A 27,822-nucleotide genomic window follows, 5' to 3' on the forward strand; every position below is an offset into this window, starting at 1 on the left:
AACTCAAAGGTAAATGAATATAACTAGAAGAGTCATATATGGTATATAAACACTTATATGTGGTTGCTAGCTGTTAAGTCAATAATCATTAATAAGCAAGCTACAATCCTTAGAACCACAGATGGTAGGTAGAGACTAAGAGACTGGAGTGACAGGATGAATCTCATGAAGAAGGGAAAATAGGATAGACGGTACTGGATGGATGGGAGGGACTGAGATAGGAGAATCAAACAGAAAAGAGGAGGGAAGAGGGAGGCAAGGGAAGGAATGTAGGGAGGGGCAGCTTTTTAGCTATTTTAGTTTTTTACTAAGCCATCCAAGAAGTCTTATGGAAACCTAATAAAATCGAAGGTTCTTATAGTATATACCTACATGAAGGCAATCTCAATAACATTGGCAAATGACAGAGAAGACAGAGTCCCAACCGGACATCTCTCATCACCAAAAGGGTCTCAGAGGAACCTCCAAATCAAGACTATTGTCAAGGCTATTGGTGGTTCTCCACAAACTGATGCCAAAGCCCTATTGCTGAAGATAGTACCTACACAACACATTGAACACAAAGAAGTCATGACGGTGCCTACCTAAAGTCTTCACCCCCCCCCAAACTAGTATTTGTGGTACTGAAAGGTACTCTGCATGCTACCAAAGAAGAAAAGTAAACACCAGGCCAGCTACACAACCTTCAATCTACAAGAGTGATGTGCTTGCTTGCAAAATATGCTGATGCAATAGCGGCACAGAGCTTGTGGGAGAAGCCAACCAATCTCTGATTTGAGCTAAGGTCCACTCCGTGAGATGCAACCCATACCCAAACTGCTTGGGTGACCAAGAACCTGAGACCAGATAGCCCAGTGACCTAGGGGGAAACTAAATACTGTTCTACAGGAAGAACTTAACAATAAAATGACTCCTAATGACATTCTGCTATACTCAACCGTCAGTGCCTTGCTCAGCCATCATCAGAGAAGCTTCCTCCTGCACCAGATGGAAAAAGTACATAGACCCACAGCCAGACAATATTCAGAGAGTGAGAAACTTTGGAAGACTCATTCCTTTAGAGATGTCTCCATCAAATTCCTCCCCTCAGGGATGAGGGAACCCTGCAGAATAGGAAACAGAAATAATGTAAGAGACAGAGGAGATAGAGGACACCAAGAAATCAAGGCCTTCCGAACACAGCAGGAGCAATGCACATATGAACTCAGAGACTGAGGCACCGTGCACTGAGCCTGCACGGGTCTGCACCAGATGGAATCCTAGAGCTGAAAAGAGAAGTGAGCACATGCACCATCTCTAACCCAGCAGCTCTCTCCAATCAATGACCACTTGCAATGAAAATTTATTTTCCTCACTGGAAAAACAAGTTATTCTTAAGAGTAGGCCCCACGCCCTGCAGTAAATGCCAACAGAAATTGAACTCAACAGAATCTTTGGAGGTTCCTTGTCTCATGATGTTGTGTCAGGGCTTTTTAAAATTTTTTTATCTTATATTTTCAGTTTTTATTTGCATTTTATTTTCCATTTTTCTCTCTTTTTACCCTACAGGACCTTTGTGTATATATTATAGATTGGAGGTTCTTTGTCTCATAATGTCAAGTCAGGGAGTTTCTTGTGTTTGTTTTTGTTTTCCACCCTACAGGTTCTGTGGACATATATTATGACTTCTGGTTTTGACATTTTTATGGGATTCCTGTGTGTAAACATGTGTGTCTAAGTGTCTATATGCATTTCATGTGCTTTTTTATTTGGCTCTTGTTTTTGTTCGGTTGTTTAGTCATATTCTGATTTTTGAATTTATTCTTATTCCTTGTATGCCTACTGTTTTCTCATGAGAGACAGAAAGGGCATGAATCCAGATGGGAGGGAGGTTGTGGAAGAACTGGGAGGAGCAGGGGGAGTAAAAACTATAATCAGAATATATTGCATGAAAATCTATTGTATTGAAAAATCTGTTTTCAATAAAAGAAAAATTAGATGTACAAATAAAACTTTTAGCGATAATAAATCATGAAGAGATTTATTCTGAAGCAAATTCCTTGGTGTGCATGCAATTGTATAATCTATTAAAGACAAGCAAATTTGCATGCTAATGAGTGGGATGTACTCATCCATTTTTAGATAAGGAATTAAATCTTGACTGACTATTTAATGTTGCAGGACATAGAGTGCCTTCATAGTTGACTCATGTTTTGGTTTTAGAATCATCAAAACTGAGGATCACTCTCACAAATATATGTTATAAAATGGCAGAATTACACTTGGGAACATTTCTGAAATTTGTGGAAACTCATTTATAACTCTAAGCAAAATATCATTTAGCAAATTTTTTATGAAAATCAAGTCAGCAACTCAAAGGAGATTTTTAAGATTAAATATTTAACATAAAACATTCAAAGATATTCTGATTTGATACATACTGAGGAGTGACTGTAGGAAATGTTTGGTCTTTGTTTTACATAATTGGGACATTAAGTTTCTTTAAGGGAGAAAACTTTGCTGTGGTGTCTCAGCTAACATTCGCTGGTGTAATCTAGCTTCACGTGAGCACACACACAGGTTCAGAACCAAAGCTGCAATGAAATCCCCTGGTGTGATATAGGAAAATTTGCCAAAACCACCTTGGATCCATTCAGTACATGATTGATTTTAAATTAGCTTTTCATTGTTGAATGTTCAGAAGCCTCTGGTTGTTGTCACATTGTGGTGACCCACAGTTAAGACATGGTGCTGTGGACAGCCCCTCTGTTCTGAAGGCAGAACCACAGGAAATGTTTTTAATGCTATTTGGAAAGCCTGGACAATGTTCTGAGAGCCCTACCACAGGCTTTGGGAAGGTCTGAAAAATGCTTAGTGTCAGTGCCACCATTCGAAATGAGTGTGCAACTCATGGGAGCCCCACCCCTTTCAAAACAGAAACAGAGGAGAGGATGGGGGGCAGAGAGGAGGTGGGGGGGAGAAGAGAGGAGAGAAGGGAAACTGCAGTCAGAATGTGAAATACATGAAAAAATTCAATTAATAAGAAGAAAAATAAGAACACTCTGCTCATTATCTTATTACTCAAGAACTCATACCACTGACCCCAAGTATCAAGTAAAAATACATGCATCTCTCTATTTTTATCTGTATCTGATTGAATTGTGTGCATTATAATAGAAAACCATGATATCTATGCACCTGTTTATTCATTAATTTCACTCATTTCCCATATAATATTTTAGGATGTATGGTGGGATAAGCAGAATATTTGCATTAAGCTCTTTTGCCTGTTCCTAGGACTCTCTTCCTCCTATTGCGTTGCCTTGTCTGGCCTCGATATGAAGGCTCTTGCTTGTCATGTGTCTTGTTTTGCAATGCTTGGTTATTGTCTCTTGGAAGGTGCTCTTTTCTGAAGGGAAAAAGAGCAGGAGTTGATCTGGGTGAGAGGGGAGGTGAGGAGCTGGGAAGCAGGAGAGTATGGTCAGGATGCATTGTATAAGAAAGAATCTATTTTCAGTAAAATAAAGAATCCATAGCTTAACGAGTGCCCACTGCAGAAATCTAACAGACATTGACACTGACTGAAACTCGGCATCGAGGAGTTATAGCCACAGGGACCAGGAGGAACTGGTCACCTGATTCCTCAAGGGAAAGGCTTAAGAGAACTACAAGAAAAGGGTGTTGGTGACATTGGTGGGGTCCAGCAGTCCCCCTCTCTGCAGGGCTTAGCTGAATCCATTTTACCCATTATCTGCTCTCTTATGTCTTTCTCTCTTCACAGCAACTTAGTTGGGCACAGCTATATCCACACTCCGTGACTTGCTTCTGTGACCTCAAGGCTTAAAAGACAACCCAGTTCGCCAGGCATTGGTGGTGCACGCCTTTAATCCCAGCACTCGGGAGGCAGAGGCAGGCGGATCTCTGTGAGTTCAGTCTCCAGAGCAAGTGCCAGAATAGGCTCCAAAGCTACACAGAGAAACCCTGTCTCGAAAAAAAAAAAAAAAAAAAAAAAAAAAAAAAAAGTTCAAGGACGTGTACTAGAGGAAGAAATGGAAGAAATGGATACATCTAACAAACATGAAGGAAGAAATGGATACATCTAACACGAAGGAAGAACCGCATCCAAGTCCCCAAGTGGCAGAGGCTGGCATGTCGACCCCAGAGGCAGTCACTGAGGAGAGTAGTTCCCCACAGAAGTGTGAAGAAGGCCAAGGGGGCAGAGGAAGTGGCTAGACCCAGTGACCCAAGCCGAACTGACCTCGTCCTGACCCTGCACCAGTAAGAGGGCAAGAGGGCACGTGCACTGAGCCACAAAAATTTTCCCTTCCCGAGGTCAGGGTGCAAGGTCCTACTCCTACAGCCTGTCATTGGCTGCAAAACACGTGAAATGAAAGGGCGGGGGGGGGGGCAGTGATGGTGTCCCCATCAGGCATCAGTCGGAAATCAGTAGCTGGAGAGAGAACAGGCCAAAGCTACATCAGCCCACACATGCTGGAGTCAAGCCAGGGAAGGAGCCGAGCATTCCCACAGCCTCCACCGGCCTGCTGGGTGTATTTGTCTGGTTACCTAGCTCGCACAGGCTGCTGCCCTCTTCCAGTATTCTCATGTCCACGGGGAACAAGTTCCTGCCCTAACAAACGCCATGGTGGCTCAAGTCTGTTGTACAAAACGGTGTATGTAGTCTACATGTTTCATCCCACGTGCCGTAAGTCATGTCTAACCGTTTATGAAACTCAGCTCAATGTGAGCGCTGTGCAAATAGCTGCTAGGAATCGGTAGCTGCTGGGTAAAGTCTCTCCCGGGATATTTTCCATTCGAGGTTTTCTGCATTTACAGATGAGAAACCTACTGGTACATGCGGTCAGCTGACTTCATTAACCTCCCAGCAAACCGCGAGCTCCCGAGGAGGGACCCTCATCTCTCCCACTTTCAGCGTTCTCCAAAGCCTCAAAATAAAGACAAAAGCAAAACCCTTCGCGAAAATCTGAAGCATGACCAGATGGACGCGGATGTTTATGCTTACAATTGAATGTGAAAGTTCCTAGATGCAAATTCACGTCCTAAATGGCGCTAAAGACATTCTTGTATGTGCCTTGTGTGTAGTCTCCAGAAATAACTTTTCTGTGTGGTCATAGAGAAATACAAATGTGTGTCAGCAGAAGTCCTGAGACTAAAGCCCTGTAGTGCTCTGTGGGTCACATTCTTCTTTCAAGATATTTCAGATGTGCCTCCTCCCCTTGTTAATTATAGCAAACATTTAAGGTTGCTCTTTCCTCTCATAATCTCCTTACCAGCAGTGTGGGAACTAACCCAACAGGCTACGCGGCTACACTACACCTGTCATCAACAAAATGGCCAGCAGAGGGCAGTGCAGACCCAGGAGTTGATTGGGTTTTTGTTTTTGTTTTTGTTTTTGTTTTTTTCCAGGAGGAGGAACTCTGGCTAAGGGAACCTGCTGGGAGAGGAAATGATTCCCAGATTCCCACTTGTATTCTCAAGGCTTTCCCCTCCCTCACTAGCCCCTCTGTTTAAAAAAAAAATAAAATAAAGTGCTCATGCCATGGTCCGTTTTAGGCCTCCCTCTGTTCCTGACGCAAAAGTATAATCAAATGGCATGATATGGTGTTCCATCATGCTACAAAAGGTTGACCTCTAACCCCAGGCATCCATGTGTGTTGTGTTGCCTGTGGCCAGGGGAAGCAGCCTTGCATCTCATGTCCCCCAGGCCACTCTGTGTGATCCAAGGTTCCTGTGACACTATGCAGACATTTCCCCAGATTAGAGAATGTGGTTCCCATCAGAGACGGGCCCCATCTGGTCCTGGAGCACCCATTCAAAGTCGAGTGGGGGAACATTTGAGGGCCAAAGGCAGGTCTTACTACTTGAGTGAACTACGGAGGAGTGTTCATTTAAATTTGTCAAAAATCAGAGCCCAATCTGTCCTTGCCCTGTCCCTTCCTCTGCAGCCCTTTGGCTTCTGTAGACACTTCCTTCCCAGCAACATTCTTGGCGGTAAATACGAGCTGGGGAACTGCCACCCCTTTCCAAGCGGGGTCCTCTTATCAACATTCCCAGAACCTGGTTGTGAAGCCTGGAGCTGTCCACTCCTCCCAGAGGACCGAAGAAGCCAGGCTTTTTCCAAAACCTCCCACAGTCTCTACCTTTAGGCTGAGCACATTCAGTCTGGAGGCAAGGGCCTCTGTCTCTCGAGCCAGCTGCATCATTCCCATCGACCATTCTGGAGGTCTTTAATGTAATGCATGCACACGGGTCTGTCTCTACCACCCAGCCCAACGAGGAATGTAAAACCACCACTTCCTAGCGCCACCAGCTAACTTCTGATTGGTTCCTAGTCCTTCCTGTTCCTTGTCACGAGACAGGCATCTGACCTCTAAGTGACCAAGGCAAATTTATGGCAAGCACGTGTTCGGCTGTTATGGCTGCCGAAAGGGGAGCAGGTCCCTTCAAAGTGACCATCCCCACCACCACCCTTGGCTCCAGCCAGGAGCCTGATGCTAGGTGCTTTCCCTCATCATACCAAGCCAAGAGCACCTCCCGCTAGCTTTCTCCAAACCTCTGCACCCTCTCAGTTCTCATCCCTGACGGCTCACCTCTACTCGAAGACTATACTGCAAGACCCAGAAACTCCCCCAGCATACACCCTCCCCCACCAGGACACAATGACCTTTACATAAAAAGGAAGCATCACTCCCTGGCTTAAAACTTCCTGGAGAGCCTTGACATTGCCCTTGGAACACACCTCTGGAACTGTATGAGGAGGTATGGGGAGGATATGTTCTAAGTACTGTAAGTCAGTATGCAGTAGTGACTGATGGTGGAAATAGACAAGGAGACACTGGAGACTTCAAATTCTATCTGTAACATTTCAAATCAACGTAGGAAGATTGGGAGGGCAGGCTAGAAGAGGAAATATTGGGAGAGATCACTAAAATCTGGTAACCCTTTGAAAAAGCCATAGGGAAACCTACTGCTATAGAAGTTTCTTAGATTTTATACAAGTATAGTTTTAATGGAGCTGCCAAACAGTGGAGAGACAATACTCCAACTAGAAGAGAACATACTAGCAAATAAAAACTCCAGTACTGAGAATAGATTCACTCTGAAAAAAGAAAAAGAAAAAGATGGTTGTTAGTCAACTGTGGAAAAAAATAAAGAAAACTCAAAACTGTGTGAGGAAAGTGAGGATGGAGTTGAGAACAGGCAAACATAATCAAGACTGAAATGCACTGTGTGAAATTCTCAAAGACCTAATAAAAATATTTTAATAAGAAAAATGGCTTATTTAAACGTGATAATATATTTTTAAGTGTTAGGTCTGAAGTACGCATGTGAACCCGCTGTGTGTCTCTGTACTTTGGTGTATTTATTTGAAAAATTAATTGTAAGAAGATATCTTTGCACTGTGCAACCTGTTCAAATAACTCAGCATCAACCCCTAAGGAAGTCAGAGAGGAGAGGTCAGACTTCAGTCAAGGCTAGACCCAGTGAGCCAGATGACAGTACCACAGCACCTGTTTCCCAGGTCAGCCTTCAGTCAAGGCTAGACCCAGTGAGCCAGACGGCAGCAGCACAGCCCATTTCCCTTTAGTTCCTTTCCATCTCCATCATTGTCTGATTATCCCCTGATTTCTCTGCTGTGTTTCCTGAATGACTCCAGCTGCCTCACTCCCTACTGCTAATGGCTGTGTCACCTGCATGTTTGCTAGTGAGCTCTTTCCTTGTCCCTAGAAGCCTTAGAGGTAGCTTTGTCATACGGCTCACATGCCTATCATTTAACCTGGGAGTGAGCTCCTTATTTGAGAGCAATCATTCCCAAAGTTAGGAACTTCTTAGAAGGAGTGGTAAATAATAGAGGTGATGACTATAAACACTCATCTTAGCCACATACTCCTGAATCCCTCGAGAGTGTAAGCATGATGTCATCACTTACAACACTGATGGATTGTCTTTCCATCTTCTCCATCTGAGATGGTTTCTGTTGCCTTGATACAAATGAGAGTCACCTGGGAAGATGGAGCCTAAGCTGAGAATTGCTTTTATCAGATTGGCCTGTGGGCTTATCTGTGGGGCATTTATTGATTAAAATTATTGATAGGGCAGGATCCATCCCACTGTGAGCAGTGCCCCCCTTAGGTGATCCTGGGCTATATAAGAAAGCAGGCTAAGCAAACCACCAGTAGCAAGCCAGTAAGCAGCTCTCCTCCATGATCCATTTCCCAGCTCCAATTCCCCTCTTGTTTTCCCTCCTTGGTTGTGAAAGACCCCCAGAGGCTCAGGCCCCCAGGATTCCGGCTCAGGACAGCAACAACTCCAATCACCAGGTGGAGTCGAAAGCTTGATGCAAACAGCAAGAGGCTTTATTGTTGTTTAACAAGCTAACCCCATGTTAGTTTGGGCCTGTCATCCACCCGCCATGGCAGATGGCTAGGAAAGACTCTGTGAAGCCACTGCATAGAGATCTTATAGGGCAGCGTAAGGGGAGTGTCTAGAGGTATGCACAGGCTCAGGATTGGTGTGCCTCCAGGCTTGCCCTGTGTTGATTGGTCAACTTGTTGTTATGACCATAGGCCCTCCCGGGGTGATTGTGTTTTACCACAGCCACAGAGAAGCAAGCCGGGACGCCACCTGACCATGAGTGAAAAGTGAATCAGTTTGTTACTGGTGTTGGCATCTCCACAGAGCCGATACGCTTAGTGCCTGGAAAGAAGTTTTGAATCTGGGTGGGGTGAGGGGGTGACTGAATGCTTCAGGGAACATGTGACATCATCCAAGGGGCGAAACTTCAAAGTTTCTGGTCTGTGCATTCAGGCACATTATGTGTTTTAACAGAGGAAGGTTCTGCTTCAGGTGACCAACAAGCTTGAGTCCCAGTTGTTGAACAGTTTCCAATTGCCAGAATCGCAGAAAGGTGTTCAAAGGTCTTGGGGGAACTTGTCCCTGATCTGGTAAGTGTGTGTCAGGAGCCAGCCCTGGTCAGATATAAAATTCTCCTTTACAAGAGGCTTGGCGACCTCCAAGCTAAACCGCCAATTTAGTCAAGCACTCCACCCCTTAGGTTAGTGTTCGAGATAAACCACACCTGCTCAGGCCTGAGGGCATTTAACACCCATTCCTCCCCCTCCCTTACTTCCTCTTTCTTTACTCCCTCCTTTCTCTTTAAGAACTCCTTGCTTATAATCAATAAATGAGACCTTGACAAGGACACTGCTTGGTCTTGCTCTTTCTTTCTCGCCCATTTATTTTCAGGCTTAGTCCCCCTGGCACCCATGAATTACCAGAACCCCGCAGGCCGGGGCAAGTGTACAGCCTAATTGCACTGAGGCTTCCTCTCCCCTCACCTCCTTACACGTTAAGTTGCAATAACCTAGCCGGGGACATTATAGAGATCAGTCCAAAGAGAAGTTGTCAGAGATGCATTCAGGCTGTGTTTGTGGGTTGCAGATGAGCGAATGTTGCCTTACTTTACAGTTAGATTATTGTGCTCCATTCCCTACCATACACAGGGCTAGAGAGCCAGAAATGGTGGGGTACCATGATTCAAAGATGCCCCCTGCTACTGGAGAAGACAGACACATGTGGGAGTCAGGCTCTGTTCTGCAATACAAAACCCATCACCCGCTGTGTATCTGAAATTTTAATTGGATGATTCTGTTCTCATCAGTATAGAGGTCAATCAATTAAAAAATTCCACTTTAATTAATTTTAGGGCTAAATTATATTGCAATTAACTATATAGTCAATTACATAAATATTGTTCAATAAAGAATACACAAAACATCGTTATGCTTATGGTTGTTGTCAGCTTTTATCATGCTAAAAGATTATTTTTTAAAAAAAAAGATTTTTTATGCCTGTTTTTGTATCAAAGAGGAAACCCCAAATAATAGGAGTTGCAGACCCCATAGAGCCTGCGTTTGCCAAGTTCACAGCAGACAAACACACAGGAACTCTCCTGAAGACTCCCTGTTGTGGAGCTGTCTGTGGTGCTGGACAAGAAGCTCTAGGAGCTCCTGAACAGACTAGTGCCCACGTTATGGACTGTGCATAGAGATGACACCCAGTTTAGCAACCAAGGTCATGTTTGCCTGTTAGAGCTCATACAGAGGGATCCACTTCATCTTGCCTCAAGATTAGAGAGTTCAAAACTGTCCTTAGACCTGTAAGTCTAAAGCTTGGCTGCTGCAGGATGTTTCCGCCTTAGTAGCAGATGTCTTTATCTAAATAACAACATACTTGGGCTCAGGTGTGTTTACTATTGACCCTGAAGGCCGGATGGCAGGTGTGGCTACCAAATACCTGGAGGATTAAGGGAAGGAAGTCTGTCCTGTTTGCCCTTTATACATGATAGTAGAAGTCTTCTGCCATTATCCCCACTTTTGTTTGAGTACTTAAGAATGTTGAAGAATAAACTCTGCACATTTAGTATAGACTGAATTTGTCCTCCCAACACTATCCTGTGTTTCTGTCTTTTCTCTTAACGTCTTTTAGCTAGCCTTTCTCAATCCACACTCCCCCTCTCAGGTACGAACCATGGGCAAGGGGGTGACTGAGCCCCACAAACACAATTTCCACAGTTGCCTCCATCAAAACTGGCCTGTAAACATGTCTGTGGGGGCATTTTCTTGATTAATTGTTGATATGGGAGGGCCCAGCCCACAGGAGCAGTACCACCCCTAGTCAGGTGGTCCTGAGTTGTACAAGAAAGTAAGCTGAACAAGCTATAAGAAGCAAGCCAGCAGGCAGTGCTCCTCCAAGGTCTCTGCTTCAGTTCCTGCCTCCAGGACCCTGACGAGCCCCGATTTCCCTTCAGCCACAACTCTTCTTTATAAATAGCCCAAGTGACTCCAGTGTGCCAGCTCAGCCAGTGAAGCTTATTCCCTGAGATAAGCTGTGTCTCTCCAGATGATATATTGGAGCCCTGACTCTGAGTGTCTAGGGATGGAGCCAGATTTGGAAATAAGTGTCTGGAGATGAGAAGAGTTGAGATCACACTGGATTGGATGAGCCTTAAATCAGATAGGACTTTGGTCCTTACCATGAAGTACAGCAGACACAGAGTCTCAGACATAGAGAAAGTCATGTGATGACAGAAGAGTGAGGTGATGTACCTACAAGTCAAGGAATACTGAAAGAAAATCACTGGCAATATCCAAAACTCAAAAAAGAAAAAAGATACAACATTCTCCCCAGGGCCTCCAGGCAGAGAATGGCCCCAACAACATCTTGACTTGATGTCTAGACTCAGGAATTGTCAAAGAATGGATGTCAGTTATCTAGCAGTCCCTCCTCAAGCCTGAAGTAATTTATTATCATGACTATAGAAAGTCACTGCATATTATGAGTGAACCTCATTTAAAACCCCAGAGTACCCATTCATGGTAGATCTTTACCTGGGATGCTTTTGCAATTAGTATTTCTGGAGACCCTAATAAAGTTGCAAGACTCAGAAAATGGCACAAATTCCTGCATTCCCAGCTTTCTGGCTTCCCACTCTAACAAAGTTCCCCAGCTGTGGGGTTGCCCTCTTCATAACTGTTTCATTTCTTCATGACGCTGACCTCCACTGGAAATCATAGTCTGTTTCTTTCTTTACTGCTGACTCAGCAGACCCTGAGCTGTGACAGCGAGGACCATTCTGAGACACTCACCAGTGCCTGAGATTAAAGGGACCAGCTCCCCATTTCAGCAGCCATAACAGCCTAGCACATGCTTGCCTGACCTTGCCTTGGTTACTAGGAGGTCAGATGCCTGCCTCGTGGCAAGGAACCAATCAGAAGTTAGCTGGTGGTGCTATGCTTTACGGCTCTGGGTATGCTTTACAGACAAGTGCACAGCAATGATGTTCAGAGCATAGCAATCGCCCTGGGAGGGCCTATGGGCCATAACAACCAGTTGACCAATCAACACAGGGCAAGCCTAGAGGCACACCTGAGCCTGTGTGTAACCCTAGACACTCCCCTTACGCTGCCCTATAAGATCTCTATGCAGTGACTTCTCGCCATCTTTCCTAGCCATCCGCCATGGTGGATGGATGACAGGCCCAAGGTAACATGGGGTTAGCTCGTTAAACAACTACAATAAAGCCTCTTGCTGTTTGCATCAAGCTTTCAACTCCGCCTGGTGATTGGGGTCGTCGAAGTCCTGGGCCGGAATCCTGGGGGCCTGAGCCTCCGGGGGTCTTTCAAGAGCAGTTCTATTTGCAAGGCACACACTGTAGAGTGATTCAATGAGAAATAAATGCTCAACAAGTACTGCAGGCCCTGTCATTCTCCAAAAAGATCACCGTTCTTAGCATTCTTCTTAACGGAATAAACACACCAGTGAAGAAAAGAGACCTTTCCATCAATGTCTAAAAGATAAGGTTTGCTTCTGGACACTCAGCCCTCTGCTAAGGACTGCCTCTCTAATATAGAATGGGTGTTTGGTACCCAGCTTCCCACAGGGAGTTCCTAATCTTGGATCCCAGGCTTCCTAGGGGTTGAGTTCTCATCAGTGCAACTGCACAGCGCTGTCCACTAGGGGGAAACATAACAAAGGCAGAAGCTGAAAAGCATTTAGCCTGTGTCTTCTTGAGGTGACAATCAAGAATTCCTGGCAATTATGATGCTCATTCTCCTCGCCAAAGGAGCCATCTCTGAATATCACCCTAACTAAAACATGAGTAATGAGTTCAGAAGTTCCCACAGCACAAAATACACTCACAAAACAGACATTTGAAGGAGCTCAAAGAATAAAGGAAACCCAAAACACCCCAGCACGTGTCCATCCTTGATCTAAGCCAGGCTACTGAGCGTAGGAACAACCACTTCTAACTGAGAATCTTCAGAGTCATTCTGTGGTCCAGCTAGGATGCTACATCTCCTTGTTTTTTTGTTTTTCCGAATAAAGTGGGACCTACAATCTCTTCACAGGTGTGGGAAGAGCCAGGTGACTACCCCCAGACTTGCCAGAGAATCGGGGACTTGAAAGTCTGACACAAACTACTATTCTATAGTCAGTGTACATCTTTGCCTTCCAGGATAATGGAGGATATGATAGTTTGCCTGCTGTGATGGTTTGAACAAGAATGACCCCATAGGCTCATATATTTGAAAGCTTAGGCACCAGGGAGTGGCACAGGTTGGGAAGGAATAGGAGGTGTGGCCTTGTTGGAGGAAGTATGTCACTTGAGGTCAACTTTGAGGTTTCAAAAGCCCCAAGCAAGGCCGAGTGGCTCTCTCTTCCTGCTGCTGCAGATCCAGATATAGAACTCTCGGCTATTTCTGCAGCACCATGTCTGACTACATGCTGCCATGCTCCACACCAGGATGATAATGGACTAACCCTCTGAAACTGTAAGACAGCCCCAGTTAAATGCTTTCTTTGATATGAGTTGCCTCTGGGTGGTGGTGGCAGAGCACACCTTTAATCCCAGTACTTGGGAGGCAGAAGCAGTCGAATTTCTGTGAATCCGAGTCCAGCCTGCTCTACAGAGTGAGTTCTGATGTAGCCAGGACTATTACACAGAGAGACCCTGTGTGAAAAAAAAAAAGAGTTGCTGTGGTCATGGTGTCTCTTCACAGCAACAGAGCACTGACTAAGACACCTGTCTTGGAGTGAGGTGTGTCATGTAACTAGACAATGGCAATGGGAGGTAGACAGGAAAACACCTGCTTTCTCTTTCTTCACTCCAAGTCTAGTTCCAGAGTGGTAGGTGCCATTTTGACTTTGGGACCAGACTCCCATCCTAACACTGTACATGAAAAGAGATAGCCCCTGGGGACCGTGAACCACAGCTCCGGTTCTGGGCTCTATTGCAGACTGAATGTGAAGAGGATAAATCCTGTTTCCTTTAGGCCACTTTTTATTTATTGAGATTTTTCAGCTATAACCTCTGAACTTGACCCTAATTGTCTCCAAGATGGTTCTAAGACTCCAGATAGCTTATATTCTTGGATCTGGATTCTCAGATTATATCTGATGGTCTACAGGATCCAGAGGTGATGGCGAAGCCTCAAGAGACATCTAAAGGCCAATTTTCTTGTAGACCTCTGTGTCTCCTAAAACAGTGACCTCATGCTGTCAGTGTATGCTTGCTGTCTAGCCCCCAGGAATTGAATCACAGTCCAAGTCCAGGGTTCACAAACAGGCTGGGGTGTCCAGCCACATTCCCTTGGATAGAATGGCTAGAGGAGTGGTTCTTACAGTGCTAGCTCCAAGTGGCAGTAACAGTAGACTGTTGAGCCCAAACTCAGCCATGCTGCATCAGAAACTGTGAAGGTGGGTCCAACAATATATGGTGGATCTGGTTCAGCCAAAAGCTTGAGAACCCTGGATTTCTGAAGGAATTTCACTTATTACCAAAGAATAGTCATGAGTTACCTAGGGATGAAAAACAATGGAGTTCAGGGCTTCCTTAGGACATGGGAAGAGACTGAAATAGTCTTTAGTGTTTGGGACAAAGATACTTAACTCCCGTGAACTAAATAGTTGGTAATTACAGTTGCCAAGAAATTCCGTCTTAACATGGAACTCAAGATTTTCAGCTTATGCTTGGCTCTTCACCTGTGCTCCTTGAGTAGGACCTCTAAGAATGGACTACGGAGACTCCATTTGTACTGGTCAAAGAATGACAGCTCTAGAAAGGTCTTCTGAGGGAGCAGCCAGCAGATTCTGACCCACTGAGATCAGATCCAGGTGTCTGTTAAATGAGTGGTCACCGTGGCGTGGCCTGACAATCTCCCAAAAGGAGAAAAGGGAAGTGCAACCTTGAAAAGCACACATACCAGCCTCCTAGACACCTGGTAAGAGGCCTCCAGGGCCTCTTGGGTGGAAGGCTGACATCTGTTGGCTTTCAGTTTATCTCACTGGCTTTCACTTCAGAGTGGTCTGGGAGCTGAGGGGAGCTGGCTCTGTAATTAATGGCTATAGACTTCCAGCCCATTGTGGTCAGTACTTCCTATTCTCAGGCCTCCTTAATACTTTGGAATGATTTACAAATCTCCAGATTTGAAACCCTGACCTCCTCTCAGATGGGTCCAGGAAAACACCATGCTGCCTGCCAGGTAGAACAGCTCCAGGCAAAGGTCAGATGAGGCTTGGACAAGAAATGTACAACCAGAGAGAGGATGCTGCATGTGGGATGCTTTGCCATGAATTGTCTCAAACTATGGACTTCAACTGCAATGTCAAGACCCCAACCTAAAGAACTCATCACTGGGATGGTGGCAGGTACTGTGACAACAGCCTGGGCATCAGTTTTGTGACAAGACAGGTAGCTTCAGGTAACTCTTGTTTCTTCACCCTGATACAAATTCTATGACTCTTTCTCTGACTCTGTTGATGGCAATTAAAATAGGAATAACTCAATGAGGGGAAAGTTATCATAATCATTAGGCCCTTAAGGAAATGAGAGCTACTTAGAATCCATTACCTGCTGTGGCAGGGCTGGTGGTGGCTCTGACTCTCCAGGAATGTTGTGGGTGGAACACTGACAGCCAAGGGCACACCTAGGCTGAGCTGAAACAGTCCCTGAAGGAGAGCTTTTAGAATCTGGGGCTGCTCCCACCAAAGTACATAAAAGTCCCGAGGCATCAAAGACCTTAGGGTAAGCCATTTCGATTTTCAGACACCCAAGTGAACCTAGCTCCACCCACATCACAGGAATGTCCCCTGAAGGCCAAGGTTTCCTTCCTCCATCTTCAGCTCACTCAATCCTATTCTCACCCCTCTCTTCTAGAATCCAAAAGGCCATGAGGCCTTGCACACTACACTGCTCTGGAATAATCAGATCTGTTATGGGGGGGGTTCTCTCCCCTCCTGCCTCTTTCCCTACCCTCCGCTTTCAGCAATTTACAGGCACCAAGACAAATGATAAGACATTTATTGAGTCATCTACAGCAGTTTGACATCCTTAAAATACCAGACAAGGTGTGAGCACAGCGTTAATGGAGGCAGCAGTAGCAGTGAGGTCCGTGGGATTTATCTTTATTGTGGGAAATTAAACCCAGACTGGTCCAGCTCCCATGAGTGGGCCTGGAGCTAATCTGGAGTACCAAGGGCTGAACCAAGCCAGCCCTGACATACGCAAAGCCTCAGAAGACAGACGGCAGACAAAATACACACAGCTGAGTACAGACACACCACAGGACCTGGAGTTCAGGGGGAGGAGAAAGAACGGGCATTTGTCCCACTTGAGGAATGTCCCATACCCATGGAGGATTCCTAGGCAGATGGCACAGAGGTGCTCACAGCACTCAGGGCTCTCCTCATCCTTACCTTCAACGCAAACTGAACAAAGTGATGAAGATAAAGCTGGAGATTAATGTCCACCCAGAGTCAGGTGGCCTCACCCTCACCCTTGGCGCTGGTGGTTTTTACAAATGGGGTAACAGTTAACCCAAGGAGGCTCAAAGCAGTAGACTGGTTGCAAGGGATATCTTTTGAGGATCTTCACCCTAAGAATGAGCACACAGCTGTGTGGTTTTCAGAGCTTGGAAACCTACAGGGAGCACTTCACTTCCACCTCATCCCTAGCTAGGGGGTAGATGATGATGTAACCATGGCCACACCGCTACACACCGCTACAGATTAGGGGTTGAGAATAAGTATGGAGACCCAGAACAGATGGAGAGGGCTAAGTTCGCTAGCAGGTATCCTTAATACCACACCAACTCCATTGCTTCTCCTGTACTATATAATGGACTCCCAGACTGTTTGGAGGTGCAGCCACTCCTGCAAAAGGTACACTCCATAGGGCTGCTTGGAGTGTTGTATCTGGCTCACACACAGGGCTGTACAATACTGGTAGGGCCACATTCTCATTTAAAAACATGCTAGTCCCACCTGGTTCCTCATGAGCCCATAGGGAAAGTTCACCCTTCAGATCTCCAAATCACCCCCAGCTCTAATAGTCTTTGAGTTTCCCCTTATAGGGATGAGTCAAGGTCAAACAGCAGGTGAGTGGCTAAGCTGGGGAACCCCAAGTCCCAGGCTTCCTGCTCAAGGCTCTTCCAGCTGGTTTCCAAGCTCCTTAGACTCAAGTGGTATTTGCAGTGTCACAGTTCTTGCAGCCTTCTCTTTGCAGGGGACAAAGGGTATACAAGGAATTAAAGAGTCTCTCATAGCTCTTCCTCCAATGAAGAGAGGGTACAGACGAAACCCGGTGCTGGGTGACAGGTGCAGGGTTATTTCCAGCACTGGGCCCTGATCAAGCTCCCAATCCCCATCCCCAGAGAAGACAGTCCGGGGAGATGGGGTTAGGGAAGGACTCGCCGAGGGCTCCTGAGCATGTCAAGGGGAACCTCACCACTGCACACTGAGAGAATAGTTAGGCCTTAAGCATGGTGGATGCCAAGGATAAAAACCACCGCAGGACCCCCCATCCCTCTGACTTCCCAGCAGCCTAAGCCTTCCCAGTGTAGATGCCCTTTTGTGAGGACTAGACCCTTTTTGACACTTCCTGTTTACCCTGTAGCTGGACAGTCATGACAGGAGGTGGGACAAGACAAGGGTGTCCTTCCCTCCTAAACAATGTGGTCCATGAGATTTAGCCTTCAGAGTTTCATAGAATAAGACCCCACTTCTCAGGAATGATCCTCTACAGGCTGGGTGCCCTTGGATCGACTCTGACACTGCCTCAGGGTGTCTAAGTCCATGAAGCCCTTTTCACCCACCAGACAGGATTCCTTAGTCAATTTCCCTTCTCTGGGTCCAGGCTGTATTACTGCAAGCCTTGCTTGGGGCCTGTTCCAAGAGAAGATGGTAGGTGTTTAGACAGAACCCCAGAGGTACACTGGGCAACACCCAAATCCCTAAGTCTTATTGCTTGCGCTATAGATGTAAGAGGGTCAAAAGGGAAGGGTTTCACCCAGCCTTGTGCTGTCCCTTGACTGCCTGTGGCCTGAGAGCCAGACCCTCCCAGAACATGCAGAATTCTTCAGGTACATCTGCTCACAAGACTAGCAAAATAATAATATCAATAATAATCCTTCAGACAGAAAAACAAAGCATCAGGAACCTGGAACTTCTAGGATGCAGGCCCAGGGCTCAGAAAGCAGCAGCAGGGGCTCAGGAAGCAGCGAGGGCTCAGGGCTGATCTGGTTTTTGCTGTTTTGCAGTGATGCAACTAGAAAGTCACAGTTTCTTCTTCCACAGTGAAGCAGACCCACTGGTGGGGTAAAGACAGAGAATGGGATTCGTAGCCCTGGGGCCACACCTTGGATAGAGGGTGCCACAGGCCACCTGTCCCTGCCCGGCCTAGAAGACTAGTTCTGCACATCTTATCTGAGGCCCTATTCAAATGACCATGGCCTGAGCTTTCCTTTGCTCTACAAACTTGCACTGCGCTCTCCAAATGGAAAATAAGCAGAACACCATTCCCCTCACCACACACATGCACGTGTATGCACACACATGTGTGCACACCCTTTGGAAGATACACAAGAATACATGTCTGTTTACCTGCCTTGGTTTTTAACTAACACCAAACCTGGAGAAGCACTAAAAAACACCTCATCTCACAAACAAGGATGCGTCAGCCCAGCACAGCACACATGCATTCACAGTCACAGCATTCTGAGTCAATAGGAACCCTGAACCACAGCTTCCTCTAAATAGCTCAGGCTCCCTAGAGGTGTCTAAAACACAAGCTGATCAGCTGTCTCTTGTTTGGCTGATAAGCTGGTTCTCAGAACAGAGGAGGAGATAGGGAGGGGGATAAGGTTCGGGGTAAAGGGTCAATGTATACCCAGTGGTTGGTCCAAGCCACCAAATATTTCTGGGAAGGAACAAGGAGGAGCTTTCCCCTTCTGGCTTTGCCAAAGATCCAAACACTGAATTCACTAGTCAAGCACACAGAACACATGTCTACACCGTATCAACTAGAACCTTCTCCAGTCTAATAATGGCTTCTCCAGCAACACTGTCTCAAATCTTCCCTAGCTCCTTCTACTTAATACAACAGCAAGCCAGGCATTCCCCATGCATTCCAGAGCATGACCATGAACAAGTCCACAGAGGCAGGGACAAAAACAAATACCGACATGGAAAGAGCTGGGCCACATGGCCCCATGGCATTACTTTTCTCCCTCTATCTTCCCAAATCTGGGTGTGGCCTTGTTTTAAAGTCTTAAGTTATGGCTGTGCCACCTACAGCTGGAGAGTCAAGATGGGCACTAGATAGCCACCACTCCCCCCACCTGCAGCCTCTGCTTATCAGCATGACAGACACAGCATCCCTCCAAACACTCTAAGAGGCCGACATGTGATTCAAATGTCAAGGGGACATGGAGGAAGTCTTGCAGACATCTGAGTTTAGTAATGGAGTCCAGGCTGGGGGCGGCGTCTACAGTTCCTTGTCATCAGTAGAAGTATAGCAGTGGGGATCCCTGGACCCAGGACTTGGCTTGTGGAAATTGAAAGTTGCTTCAGAACTCACTGATATCACTGCAAGGTGACTGGTTCATTCTAGACATGGCTTTGACTTCAGGGGAAATTGAGAGAGGAGAGCTAGGGGCTCTCTGTGGTTGGCACGGCTGGAGAACGGCTTCTTCAGACCATCCATCGTAGGCAAGATGGGTAGAAGTGAAGCTACCACACGATCAAGTCTTGAGTCAGGGCACAGTCGTGAACACTGTAAGATCTTCAGCCATCCCATCTCCTTCCCAAATGCATCTGCATTCCTGGCTCTCGGCTCTCAGATCAAATGAAAAGCACCAGAACATCCCCTGACCCTCACCCCACCCCAAATTAAGTCTTTGATTGGAAGAGCCCTGTAACCCTCCCATCATCCAGGCACGCAGGAACTGAGTACCTGGACAACCCAGATGTCAGGTAAGCAAAAGGAGCCTCAGGTTGACCCACTCCAAAGGATGCTCTGGCCACTGAGATGCATCCCTGGCTGACTGTAGGACTTGGTACAGGCTGAGAAGAGCCCACATCCAAAGTCAATTTAGTGAAAGGCTTCTCGGGTGGGCACTACCCCAGCCTCTCCAAAGCAGGCATTTTTTCAGCCTCAGCTCACAAAGCCTTGTACCTGGGATCAGACCATCACTGAGGCTGGCCTTGACACAATAGGTCAAGCTGGAACCTGGCAGAGGTGAGCAAGGGCATGGATTGGGGGAGAGAGATGGGGCAACTTTCCAAATTTGAGGTGTATTTACATGTCAAATTGGGCTCAATGGACCACAGTAGGTAGGACCCAAAAAGGAGGAGCAATATCAGCCTACACCCTATCACTCTCTTCCCCCTTGGGGAGGAGCCCAGCTTCCTACCCAGGGCCTGCCCAAGGAGAGAGGAGAGGTACAAACACACGCAGGCACTGGCCTGCAGCCCCAGCCTGTGCAAGAGAAGGGAGACAGGGCTCAGGTGGCCAAGTTGTCAGCTGGTAGGCTGGACATGCGGAGCTGGGAGCTGCTCTTGCTCAGAATGGACAGCTGGGTCCCTCCATTCACTCCGCTGCTGGCCAGGGATGGGTGCCGGTGCTTGAAGTCCATAGTGAAGTAACGGTTCACCTTCCAGCTCCGCCATTTCCTCTTAATCTCTGCCTGTACCTGCAACGAGCAATGTGTGTCCGTGACTTCCCGGTGAGCATCTTCTGTGCCTTGGCCTGGTGCTTTCCCAGCTGCTACCATGGCTATCCACCCAACTCCTACTTCCCAGCTGTATCCTGCAGCCTTGTCCTAGGGGCTTGGGGCAGCTTCCTGCTGTCTGGGCCTCTCAGAGACCAGTCCTGTGGAACTGTCAAAGAGAGTTCTCCTAGCAACCCTCTTGAAGCAAATGGATCAAATAAAGATCGTCACCCCTGTTGGTCACTGTGGGGTGCATATGAGGTTTACTCAAATAGCTTAAAATGTCCCTGATGCCCAAAGCTTATGAATGGTGATATCAACGTCTCTGGATAAGCCTAGACATCCACAGCTTTGAATGCTTCCAAGGTGAGAAGATTTCTGAGACTGAGAATTAGGAAACAGCCCATGCCTCTTGGCAAACCCCCATGTAGCTCTGCATATAGTAAATGCTGGCCCTGCCAAGAAAACATAACCCTCCATGTGCCACTTCAGCCAAGCACCTTTGTGCAGTACACAAACTGCATGACCAGGAACAGCATCTACACCCACTTTCTCCACTTCGTGCCTCCACTCCCTCGGCAGACTCCTGACAAGCTGCCCACACTCCCAGCTACAGATCTCCGAGGATCTTTGTGCAAGGCCTCTCTGGGCTCTCTTGATCTGTTACAGTCTGATCCAGGTTGGCCTTCTGGTCATGGATCCTTAGTTGTTTTGAGTCTTAGATGCAAACAAGAGGGAGAGCCTGATGAGGCCACGATCTTTCCACTAAGACTAGAGTGTTGGGGAAAAGACCTCTCTCCACTTGAAACCCCATCCTCATAGCCAGTCCCCAACACTACCCTGGCACCTCTATCCTGGGCCCTGATCCAGAATGTTACCCCAGAAATCTAGAGAAGGAGCCCCAAATGGTAGCTCTGGGAATGAAACACCTCAGGAAGACTTTAGGTTTCTTCTTAGGGCCTCTTCCAAATTCTCATAGGCTCTGTGCTAGCAGAGATAGTCAGGCTGGCTTACCAGAGCTCAGCAGCTCTACCCATCACAGCCTGCTAACCTATAGGTACTAACCCTGCTCACTGAGGCGTGTCCTGTGGCAAGAATGTACCCTGGAGTTGTGCTCTCAGCAGACATGACTTCACTAACTGTGCTCTACTCTGTCTTCAGTTTTGGCCTTAGTTGTAGGGTTGGAGTGATTCTGGAATGGGTGAAGGATTCCAGGAGATGTTGGTGCCACATAGCACTGGCATCTATGTCACCTATCCTCAGTACTGGGAACCTGAGAAATCCCATCTGAGGAATCTGCTCGTCTTTGCCCCTGCAAAGCCCACCTGTACTGCTAAGGAAGGTGGGAAAACTGTCTTACCTCCCCATTCAGGAAGCAGTAAAGCACAGCCACCACAAAGCCCTGGGGAGAGAACACAAGCAACCATGAGCCTACCAGCAAGGGACCTCCTGAGACACTGTCTAGGGTACGCCTGTGCAAAGCTCCATGGTAATGTGGAATGCATCCTACTCCACCAAGACAGGCACTTCCATGAAGCCAGATGGCTGATAGACCAGTCCCCACAGACAGACATCTCATCTTGGATTTCACATTCACGTGGCCAAATCCTTCCCATCGCTGAAGACTATCTTCAGCCCTAGGGAAGCCACTCACCCTTTCTAGAGGAGGCAGAATGTTCTCTGGGCTCTGCTACTATTCAGCAGGCTCCTGAGAACAGGACTCCTTTGGAACAGAAGAGACCCATATGATCTTTATCCATCACTAACCCTGCTCTGCCCTCCCTTTGCAAGCTGCTTCACGTGTGGCAAGTACTTGGCAGAGCACGGATTTAGCTCTTCTGCATGAAACAAAGCAACCTTTTCCTAAATGCTGGAAACCAGGTCAGTAGGACCTTACAACCCTGGGCTGTCATTTGAAAATGTCAAAGGACTGATGGCTTGACAATGCCAGCAAACGTAAAGATGGGAGCCTTGGGTTGTAATTCCTGGGTCAGAGCATTATCTGTAATGCTCCCAGCCTCACCAGAATGTGAAATCACAGGAAAGGGCTTTGAATTAAAATTCAAGGCAGTTGGGCAGAGTATTTTCTGACCATCAAACTCAAATGCCAATCTAAAGATGTGGCTTAGGGAGAGATGCCCCCTTTTGCAATACACCACCATTAGTGCCTGTACTCACTTCCTAGCTGTGATGTGTGCGCACATTATAGGCACCAACTCACTCCCGCTCATGCATTTGTTCTTTTCTTCTTCTTGTCCCCATAACCATTCATTTAAGGATCTGTCCAGGAACCTCCAGCTTGTTCAGTTCTGTGTCAGGCCCTTGACTGGGCTCCCCTGCGCCAGGGACTCAAGGTAAATAAGAGAGCTCCAGTCTTCACGTGGCTGGAGTACAGGGCTGAAGTTAGGATGTGGTCACAGCACAAGGGTCTTAAAGCCATCCATTTTCATGGGCTTTATAGACAGCTTTTATCTCAAGTATCTCAGGGTCAGTATCCCCCGGCACAGTGACAGCCAGACTTTGTTGCATCACAGAACAGCAGAAAGAACTGTAGGGAACTTATGCTCTAGTACTCATGTCAGAGACAAGCACTGGGGTTAGAAGTCAGGATTCACAGGGTTATGGAGCTGTCAGCAGATCAGAGGTCAAGGCTTAGCTTCCAATGAGCTATGCCCTCTGCATGAATCATACCTACCTGGAAGGAGCCCAGTCCAAGCTCAAACACAAGTCTTTCCCTCTTGCTGACATTCTCTGGAGAGAAGGCGAATACCGTATAGTGGATTCCAAACAGTGGGATGAGCAGCAGGGTGGAGCGAGCCAGCCGTCTGTCAGGAGAAAGTAAAAATCTGCTCATGGGACTGCAGGGCTTGTGGGCAGAGAGGGCAGAGGGCCTGTCATCAGCCCTGGGAACCCCTCAGTGCCCTTGTTCACAGACTTGCTTGGCATCCTTCACTGGTGCAAGTGGACTTGGAGTAAGGGAGCCAATTAGAGCCCAGAGTTCCTAGGATGTTGTAAGGAGGCTTCCCCAATCTACAGGGTATCTAGCCAGTATCTTGCAAGGCCACTGAAAATGTATCATTTATAGGGTCCCTTGCATAGTATGTAATTTGGAAGAAAATTCAGGATAGGATCCAGTGTCTTGAGCCAAAGTAAACCAGTCCTGGCTCAGAAGGAAGCCGCATGACCCAAAAAGAGCTGCCTGAAGACCCATGGAGATAGGGCTTTTCTGAGTCTGAGGATAACTAGGGACACTTGAGAGCAATGTTGATGACTTGGAGGAAGGGTACTAGGTGGACCAGAGGGGAACACGGGATGGTTTTAAGGAAGGACTTGCTGGCTGGGCAGAAATTCTACCTGCACAGGAGAAAGCTGCTCCCCAGAAACTGAGACAAAGGATGAGGTCCACCCTGAGGATGGGTCAGCAAGAGAGCACCCCATGCCTCCTGGGACCCTCTCCTGCTCTTAGCTCTTGTGATAGAGCCAAGAGTAGGGCAGGACCCTGTCTAGCAGTACAGGGACAGAAGAGGTCCTTCAGGCACACGTGGGCTGGGAAGGCTGCACTGGAGGGAGTAAATTCCTACAGGGGCTTTCCAGGGTGGGCCCCATCTCTCCCCATCCCAGGACACTGGACCCCTAGGAGTCTCCCCAAAGAGCCCAGCTCTCCTCTGCAGATGTTTTACCCTGGGACCATCAGCCTCACCCTATCCTGTCACAGCTTAGTCCTCAGAAGTGGACAGTAAATATAAGGGTGACCATTTGACTGGGAGCAATTCTACCATGTGCCCCTCATCTCCCCCTCCCAATTTTTCTGGAAAAAAAGCATTCCACTGAATGTCAGACTCCAGATTTCTAGAAAAGCCAGATCTCTAGATTCTGAATAAGGTCCTTGGTGTCCCGGCTTCTATGAGAAGGAAGACAAGAAGGAGGAGGGGGAGAGGAAGAGAAGGAGGGAGAGTAGGGGAAGGAGAAATGAATAGAAGCTTGAGGTGATCTTTAGGAGAAGGTTCAGCCCAGAAAGGAAGGAGCCCACAATTGTGGGGCTCACAGTGTCCACCTTGCTTGAAGGCAGCATGGGGCAAATGGGATGTGAGTGAATCCCAGCAATGAGCCCACCTGGGCTGCTAGCAGTCCTTCCTCATTGCTGTCTATACCCGGTGGCCCTGAATAGGGCCCTCTTTTATCTGTTAGATCTCACAGCACGTACCTTCAGGCATATAGTCAACACTGGAAATGCCTGTTACATGGAAGAGCAGCAGGGCTGCCAGGCACACGAGCTAGTCCTTAAAACCCAGTATCTCCCAGGAACCAGGTCCCTCCTGCCTCTCAGTGCCCAGGATCTGTCACCAGAAAGCAGCACCATGTGTGTGGGAACAGAATGGAAGTTGGAGGAGCTGGGAGCAGGTTAGGACCCTGTTTTTCTCCTCCAACTTCCCCTCTACAGTGGGCCCATTCCAAGTTCTTGCTCCAGCACAGTAAAAAGGAACCCGGGAACCAAGATGCCAAGCCTCGCCAGTTTCACAGTAGTAGTCCATGTCTTGGGTTCAGGCTGAGAAACTGACTTTCAGAAACAGTGTCAGACCCTTCCCAGCCACAGGGCAGATGAGGGGCTGAATAGATAGTTTCCCAGAGTGTGGTCCAAGAGCTGTATCTGCTCTCCCACAGCTCTGAAGCAAGGATGACAACTGGGGACTCAGAACACCTCAGGGGCCCTTGGCAGACAGGGCAGAGGTGACAGATGAGAGCCTTCATAAACCCAGTGTGTGGAACCTGCAGATGTCTGAGCTGACTGTGTGGGAATGGGAATTCCCAGGTAAGCTATAAGCCGTGAAGTGTAATTAACCCAGAAAGGCAGTGACATAGCCTCTACCTCTGATCTCTTATCCTGAAGAGTCATCAATTGGAAGAAGAGTCCTACAGTCCCAAGAAGAGTTTCTGATGCACAGGGCCACCCAAACTATCTGTGGGTTGCCAGGAAGTCCACACCTCCCATTGTGTGGGTGTCATGGGTGACCTGGGGTATGATTCTTAGGATACTGTAGGTTCCAGTCCTTGACTTCCCAGTCATGTGACTTACTCAACCTCATCATGCTCCGATTTTCTTGTCTATAAAATGGAGACAGTGCAAGAAGCCACCTTACAGGATCCGTGTGAAGACTGAACTCAGCCAAGTAGCACATGGGCTCAGCAACTGCCAAGACTAAAGCCCAGAGAAGTGGGGATCTGAGGAAGGACGTGCTTCTGTAAGAAGCCACTAACTGTAGAATGAGGCAGGCATCAGCAGTAGCCACCAAGTCAAGAGATGCCTGCAATGCCACAACTCTAATATCCACAGGCCCTCCAGCCCCACCCACAAGACTCCAGAGAACTCACGAGACACATGTCAACATGCAACAGCCAGGAATAGGGCAGGCTGGGAGGCTCTCGGCACTCCTCCAGCCTAGCAGAACACAGGCACAAGGCGGTGGCAGCAACAGCAGCATGCATCCCCCACCCCTCCAGGGCACCCGGCCACAGCCACGGCCACACACACTTACAGAGTAATGGTGGATAGTTCTGACATCTTGCAAGAGTGCTGCTGAGCCCGCTGTGGCTTGCAGTAGCATTTCTGCACGCAGCTGCTGGGTGTGACAAGATTAGCACTTCTGTCAGCCGGGGACATTGGGCAATGACGAAACTGCAGTAGGACTTGGGAGGACTTAGTTCACAGGGCACAGGGAGGGCAGAGAAGTGAGGGAATGGAGACAAGCTAGGAAGTCACTAAGAGAGAAGGAGGAAGCTAAGGACTAAAAACACAGTCTGCTCTGGACAAAGGAATGCATGTCCATTAGTACATGTGTATGCGTACGGTTGTCAGACCACACACACACACACACACACACACACACACACACACTCTGTGGCCACTAGTAGGCAAGTCATATTAAAAGGCAGGTGTGTTCCGGAGATAAGACCTGAGCTGGGAATCAGACAGGGAGCCAGAGGCCATCTCTGTGTCAGCCCCATACTGACAGCATGGCTTTGCCAAGGTTACCCGGTAAGATAAATGGCTGGAAACTCGTGCTGTGAACCTCAAGCACAGCTGGCAGGAGATAGAGATCTGGGCTTGTTAGCAAAGATCACCTTGGGTGTTCTGACCATCTCTTCTTTCCCACCCCCACCTCCTCTCAGTGTAAGGACACAGGAGAGAAGCGTCAGGCCAGACTTAATGGGTTCATTAGTCTAGACCTGTATTTACCTACTAAGGTAGCCACTACCCAGGTGGAACTCAAATTAAAATTAATTAAAATCCAATCAAATGAAAACTCTACTATCTCAGCAATCTAGTCTCATATGGCTAGTAGTGACCACGCTGGATACAAAAACACAGGACATTTGAGGAATTCCACGGAACAACACTAAGCTAGACTGCTCCATCCAGGTATATGGACAGAGGCTAAAGGGCAAAAGCCTGCGGAAACAAGAACCTTGAGGAGGCAGCACAGGGGCCAGGCCAGGCCGGCTGTGCACACTGCTGTCCCCAGTCACAGAGGCATCTAGCTACACTTCTTTATCTGCCGAGTCTTTCTGGTCCTGCTCATGCTTGAGCTGGCATAAGCCAGGGACACTAGTTTCCCTACCAGAGACTGAGAGTCATGTCACCTAGATACCAAGTTACCTCCCCATGGAGGGCTCTGGGCACCTCAGACTGGCAAGTGAATGCATTGATCAGGTGTGGACTAGACGCCAATGAAGACAAGCATGCAGGAACAATTAGGTCCTTAACACTCAGAGACCTGCCTTCTGAAGCCAGCTGAGAGTGGGTCTAAAGGCAGCTGGAATCTGGAGACATGTTACTCTGCTGAGGCAAGAACATGTACTGCATATTTCCAGATGAAGCAAACCTCAGCCTTCCCAGCAGGCTGTTCCTCTCCAGGCCTGTGGTACTTATTCAATAAATGGCGTCTTTTATTTCATATTACCTATGAGGTGGGTGCTGTAGTCCTATTTTATAAGTGTAACTTGATACCTTGCTACTCAAGAGGTCCCCAGACCAACTGCAGGAACAGTACCTGACTGCATATCAGTAATTTACTATGGTGCCACTCTGGCCTACTGACCTGCAGCTCAGAAACTGCATTTCAACCTAAGCTTGGGCGTATAATGGAGAAGCACTATTGCAAGGTATTCATGAGAAGTTTCTTGTGTGTTCCTCAGTAAATGACAAAGGACTAGACCGTGTGTGTGTGTGTGTGTGTGTGTGTGTGTGTGTGTGTGTGTGTGTGTTTCTGTCTGT

At 47.4% G+C, this 27,822-nt stretch overlaps 1 protein-coding gene across 4 annotated transcripts in view; it reads right to left on the bottom strand.

Moving 5' to 3' along the window:
• Positions 1-19,892: 19,892 nt before the first annotated feature.
• The window catches only part of Adcyap1r1 (ADCYAP receptor type I), a 39,492-nt gene continuing 31,562 nt past the window's right edge, over positions 19,893-27,822 (bottom strand). For 2 of the 4 annotated variants that reach the window (XM_035448764.1, XM_035448763.1), the window contains 3 exons: positions 23,245-23,374; positions 21,910-21,951; positions 19,893-20,531 (listed from right to left, as the gene is read on the bottom strand). In XM_035448764.1, the coding sequence (XP_035304655.1) occupies positions 20,343-20,531; positions 21,910-21,951; positions 23,245-23,374 (361 nt within the window). In that variant the 3' untranslated portion in view covers positions 19,893-20,342. Of the gene's footprint in view, positions 20,532-21,909; positions 21,952-23,244; positions 23,375-26,083; positions 26,168-27,822 lie in introns of all 4 variants that reach the window. The other 2 variants (XM_035448762.1, XM_035448761.1) reach the window with 2 other exon arrangements.

This window comes from Cricetulus griseus, chromosome 8, assembly GCF_003668045.3.
Source record: "Cricetulus griseus strain 17A/GY chromosome 8, alternate assembly CriGri-PICRH-1.0, whole genome shotgun sequence".
Classification (NCBI taxonomy): domain Eukaryota; kingdom Metazoa; phylum Chordata; class Mammalia; order Rodentia; family Cricetidae; genus Cricetulus; species Cricetulus griseus.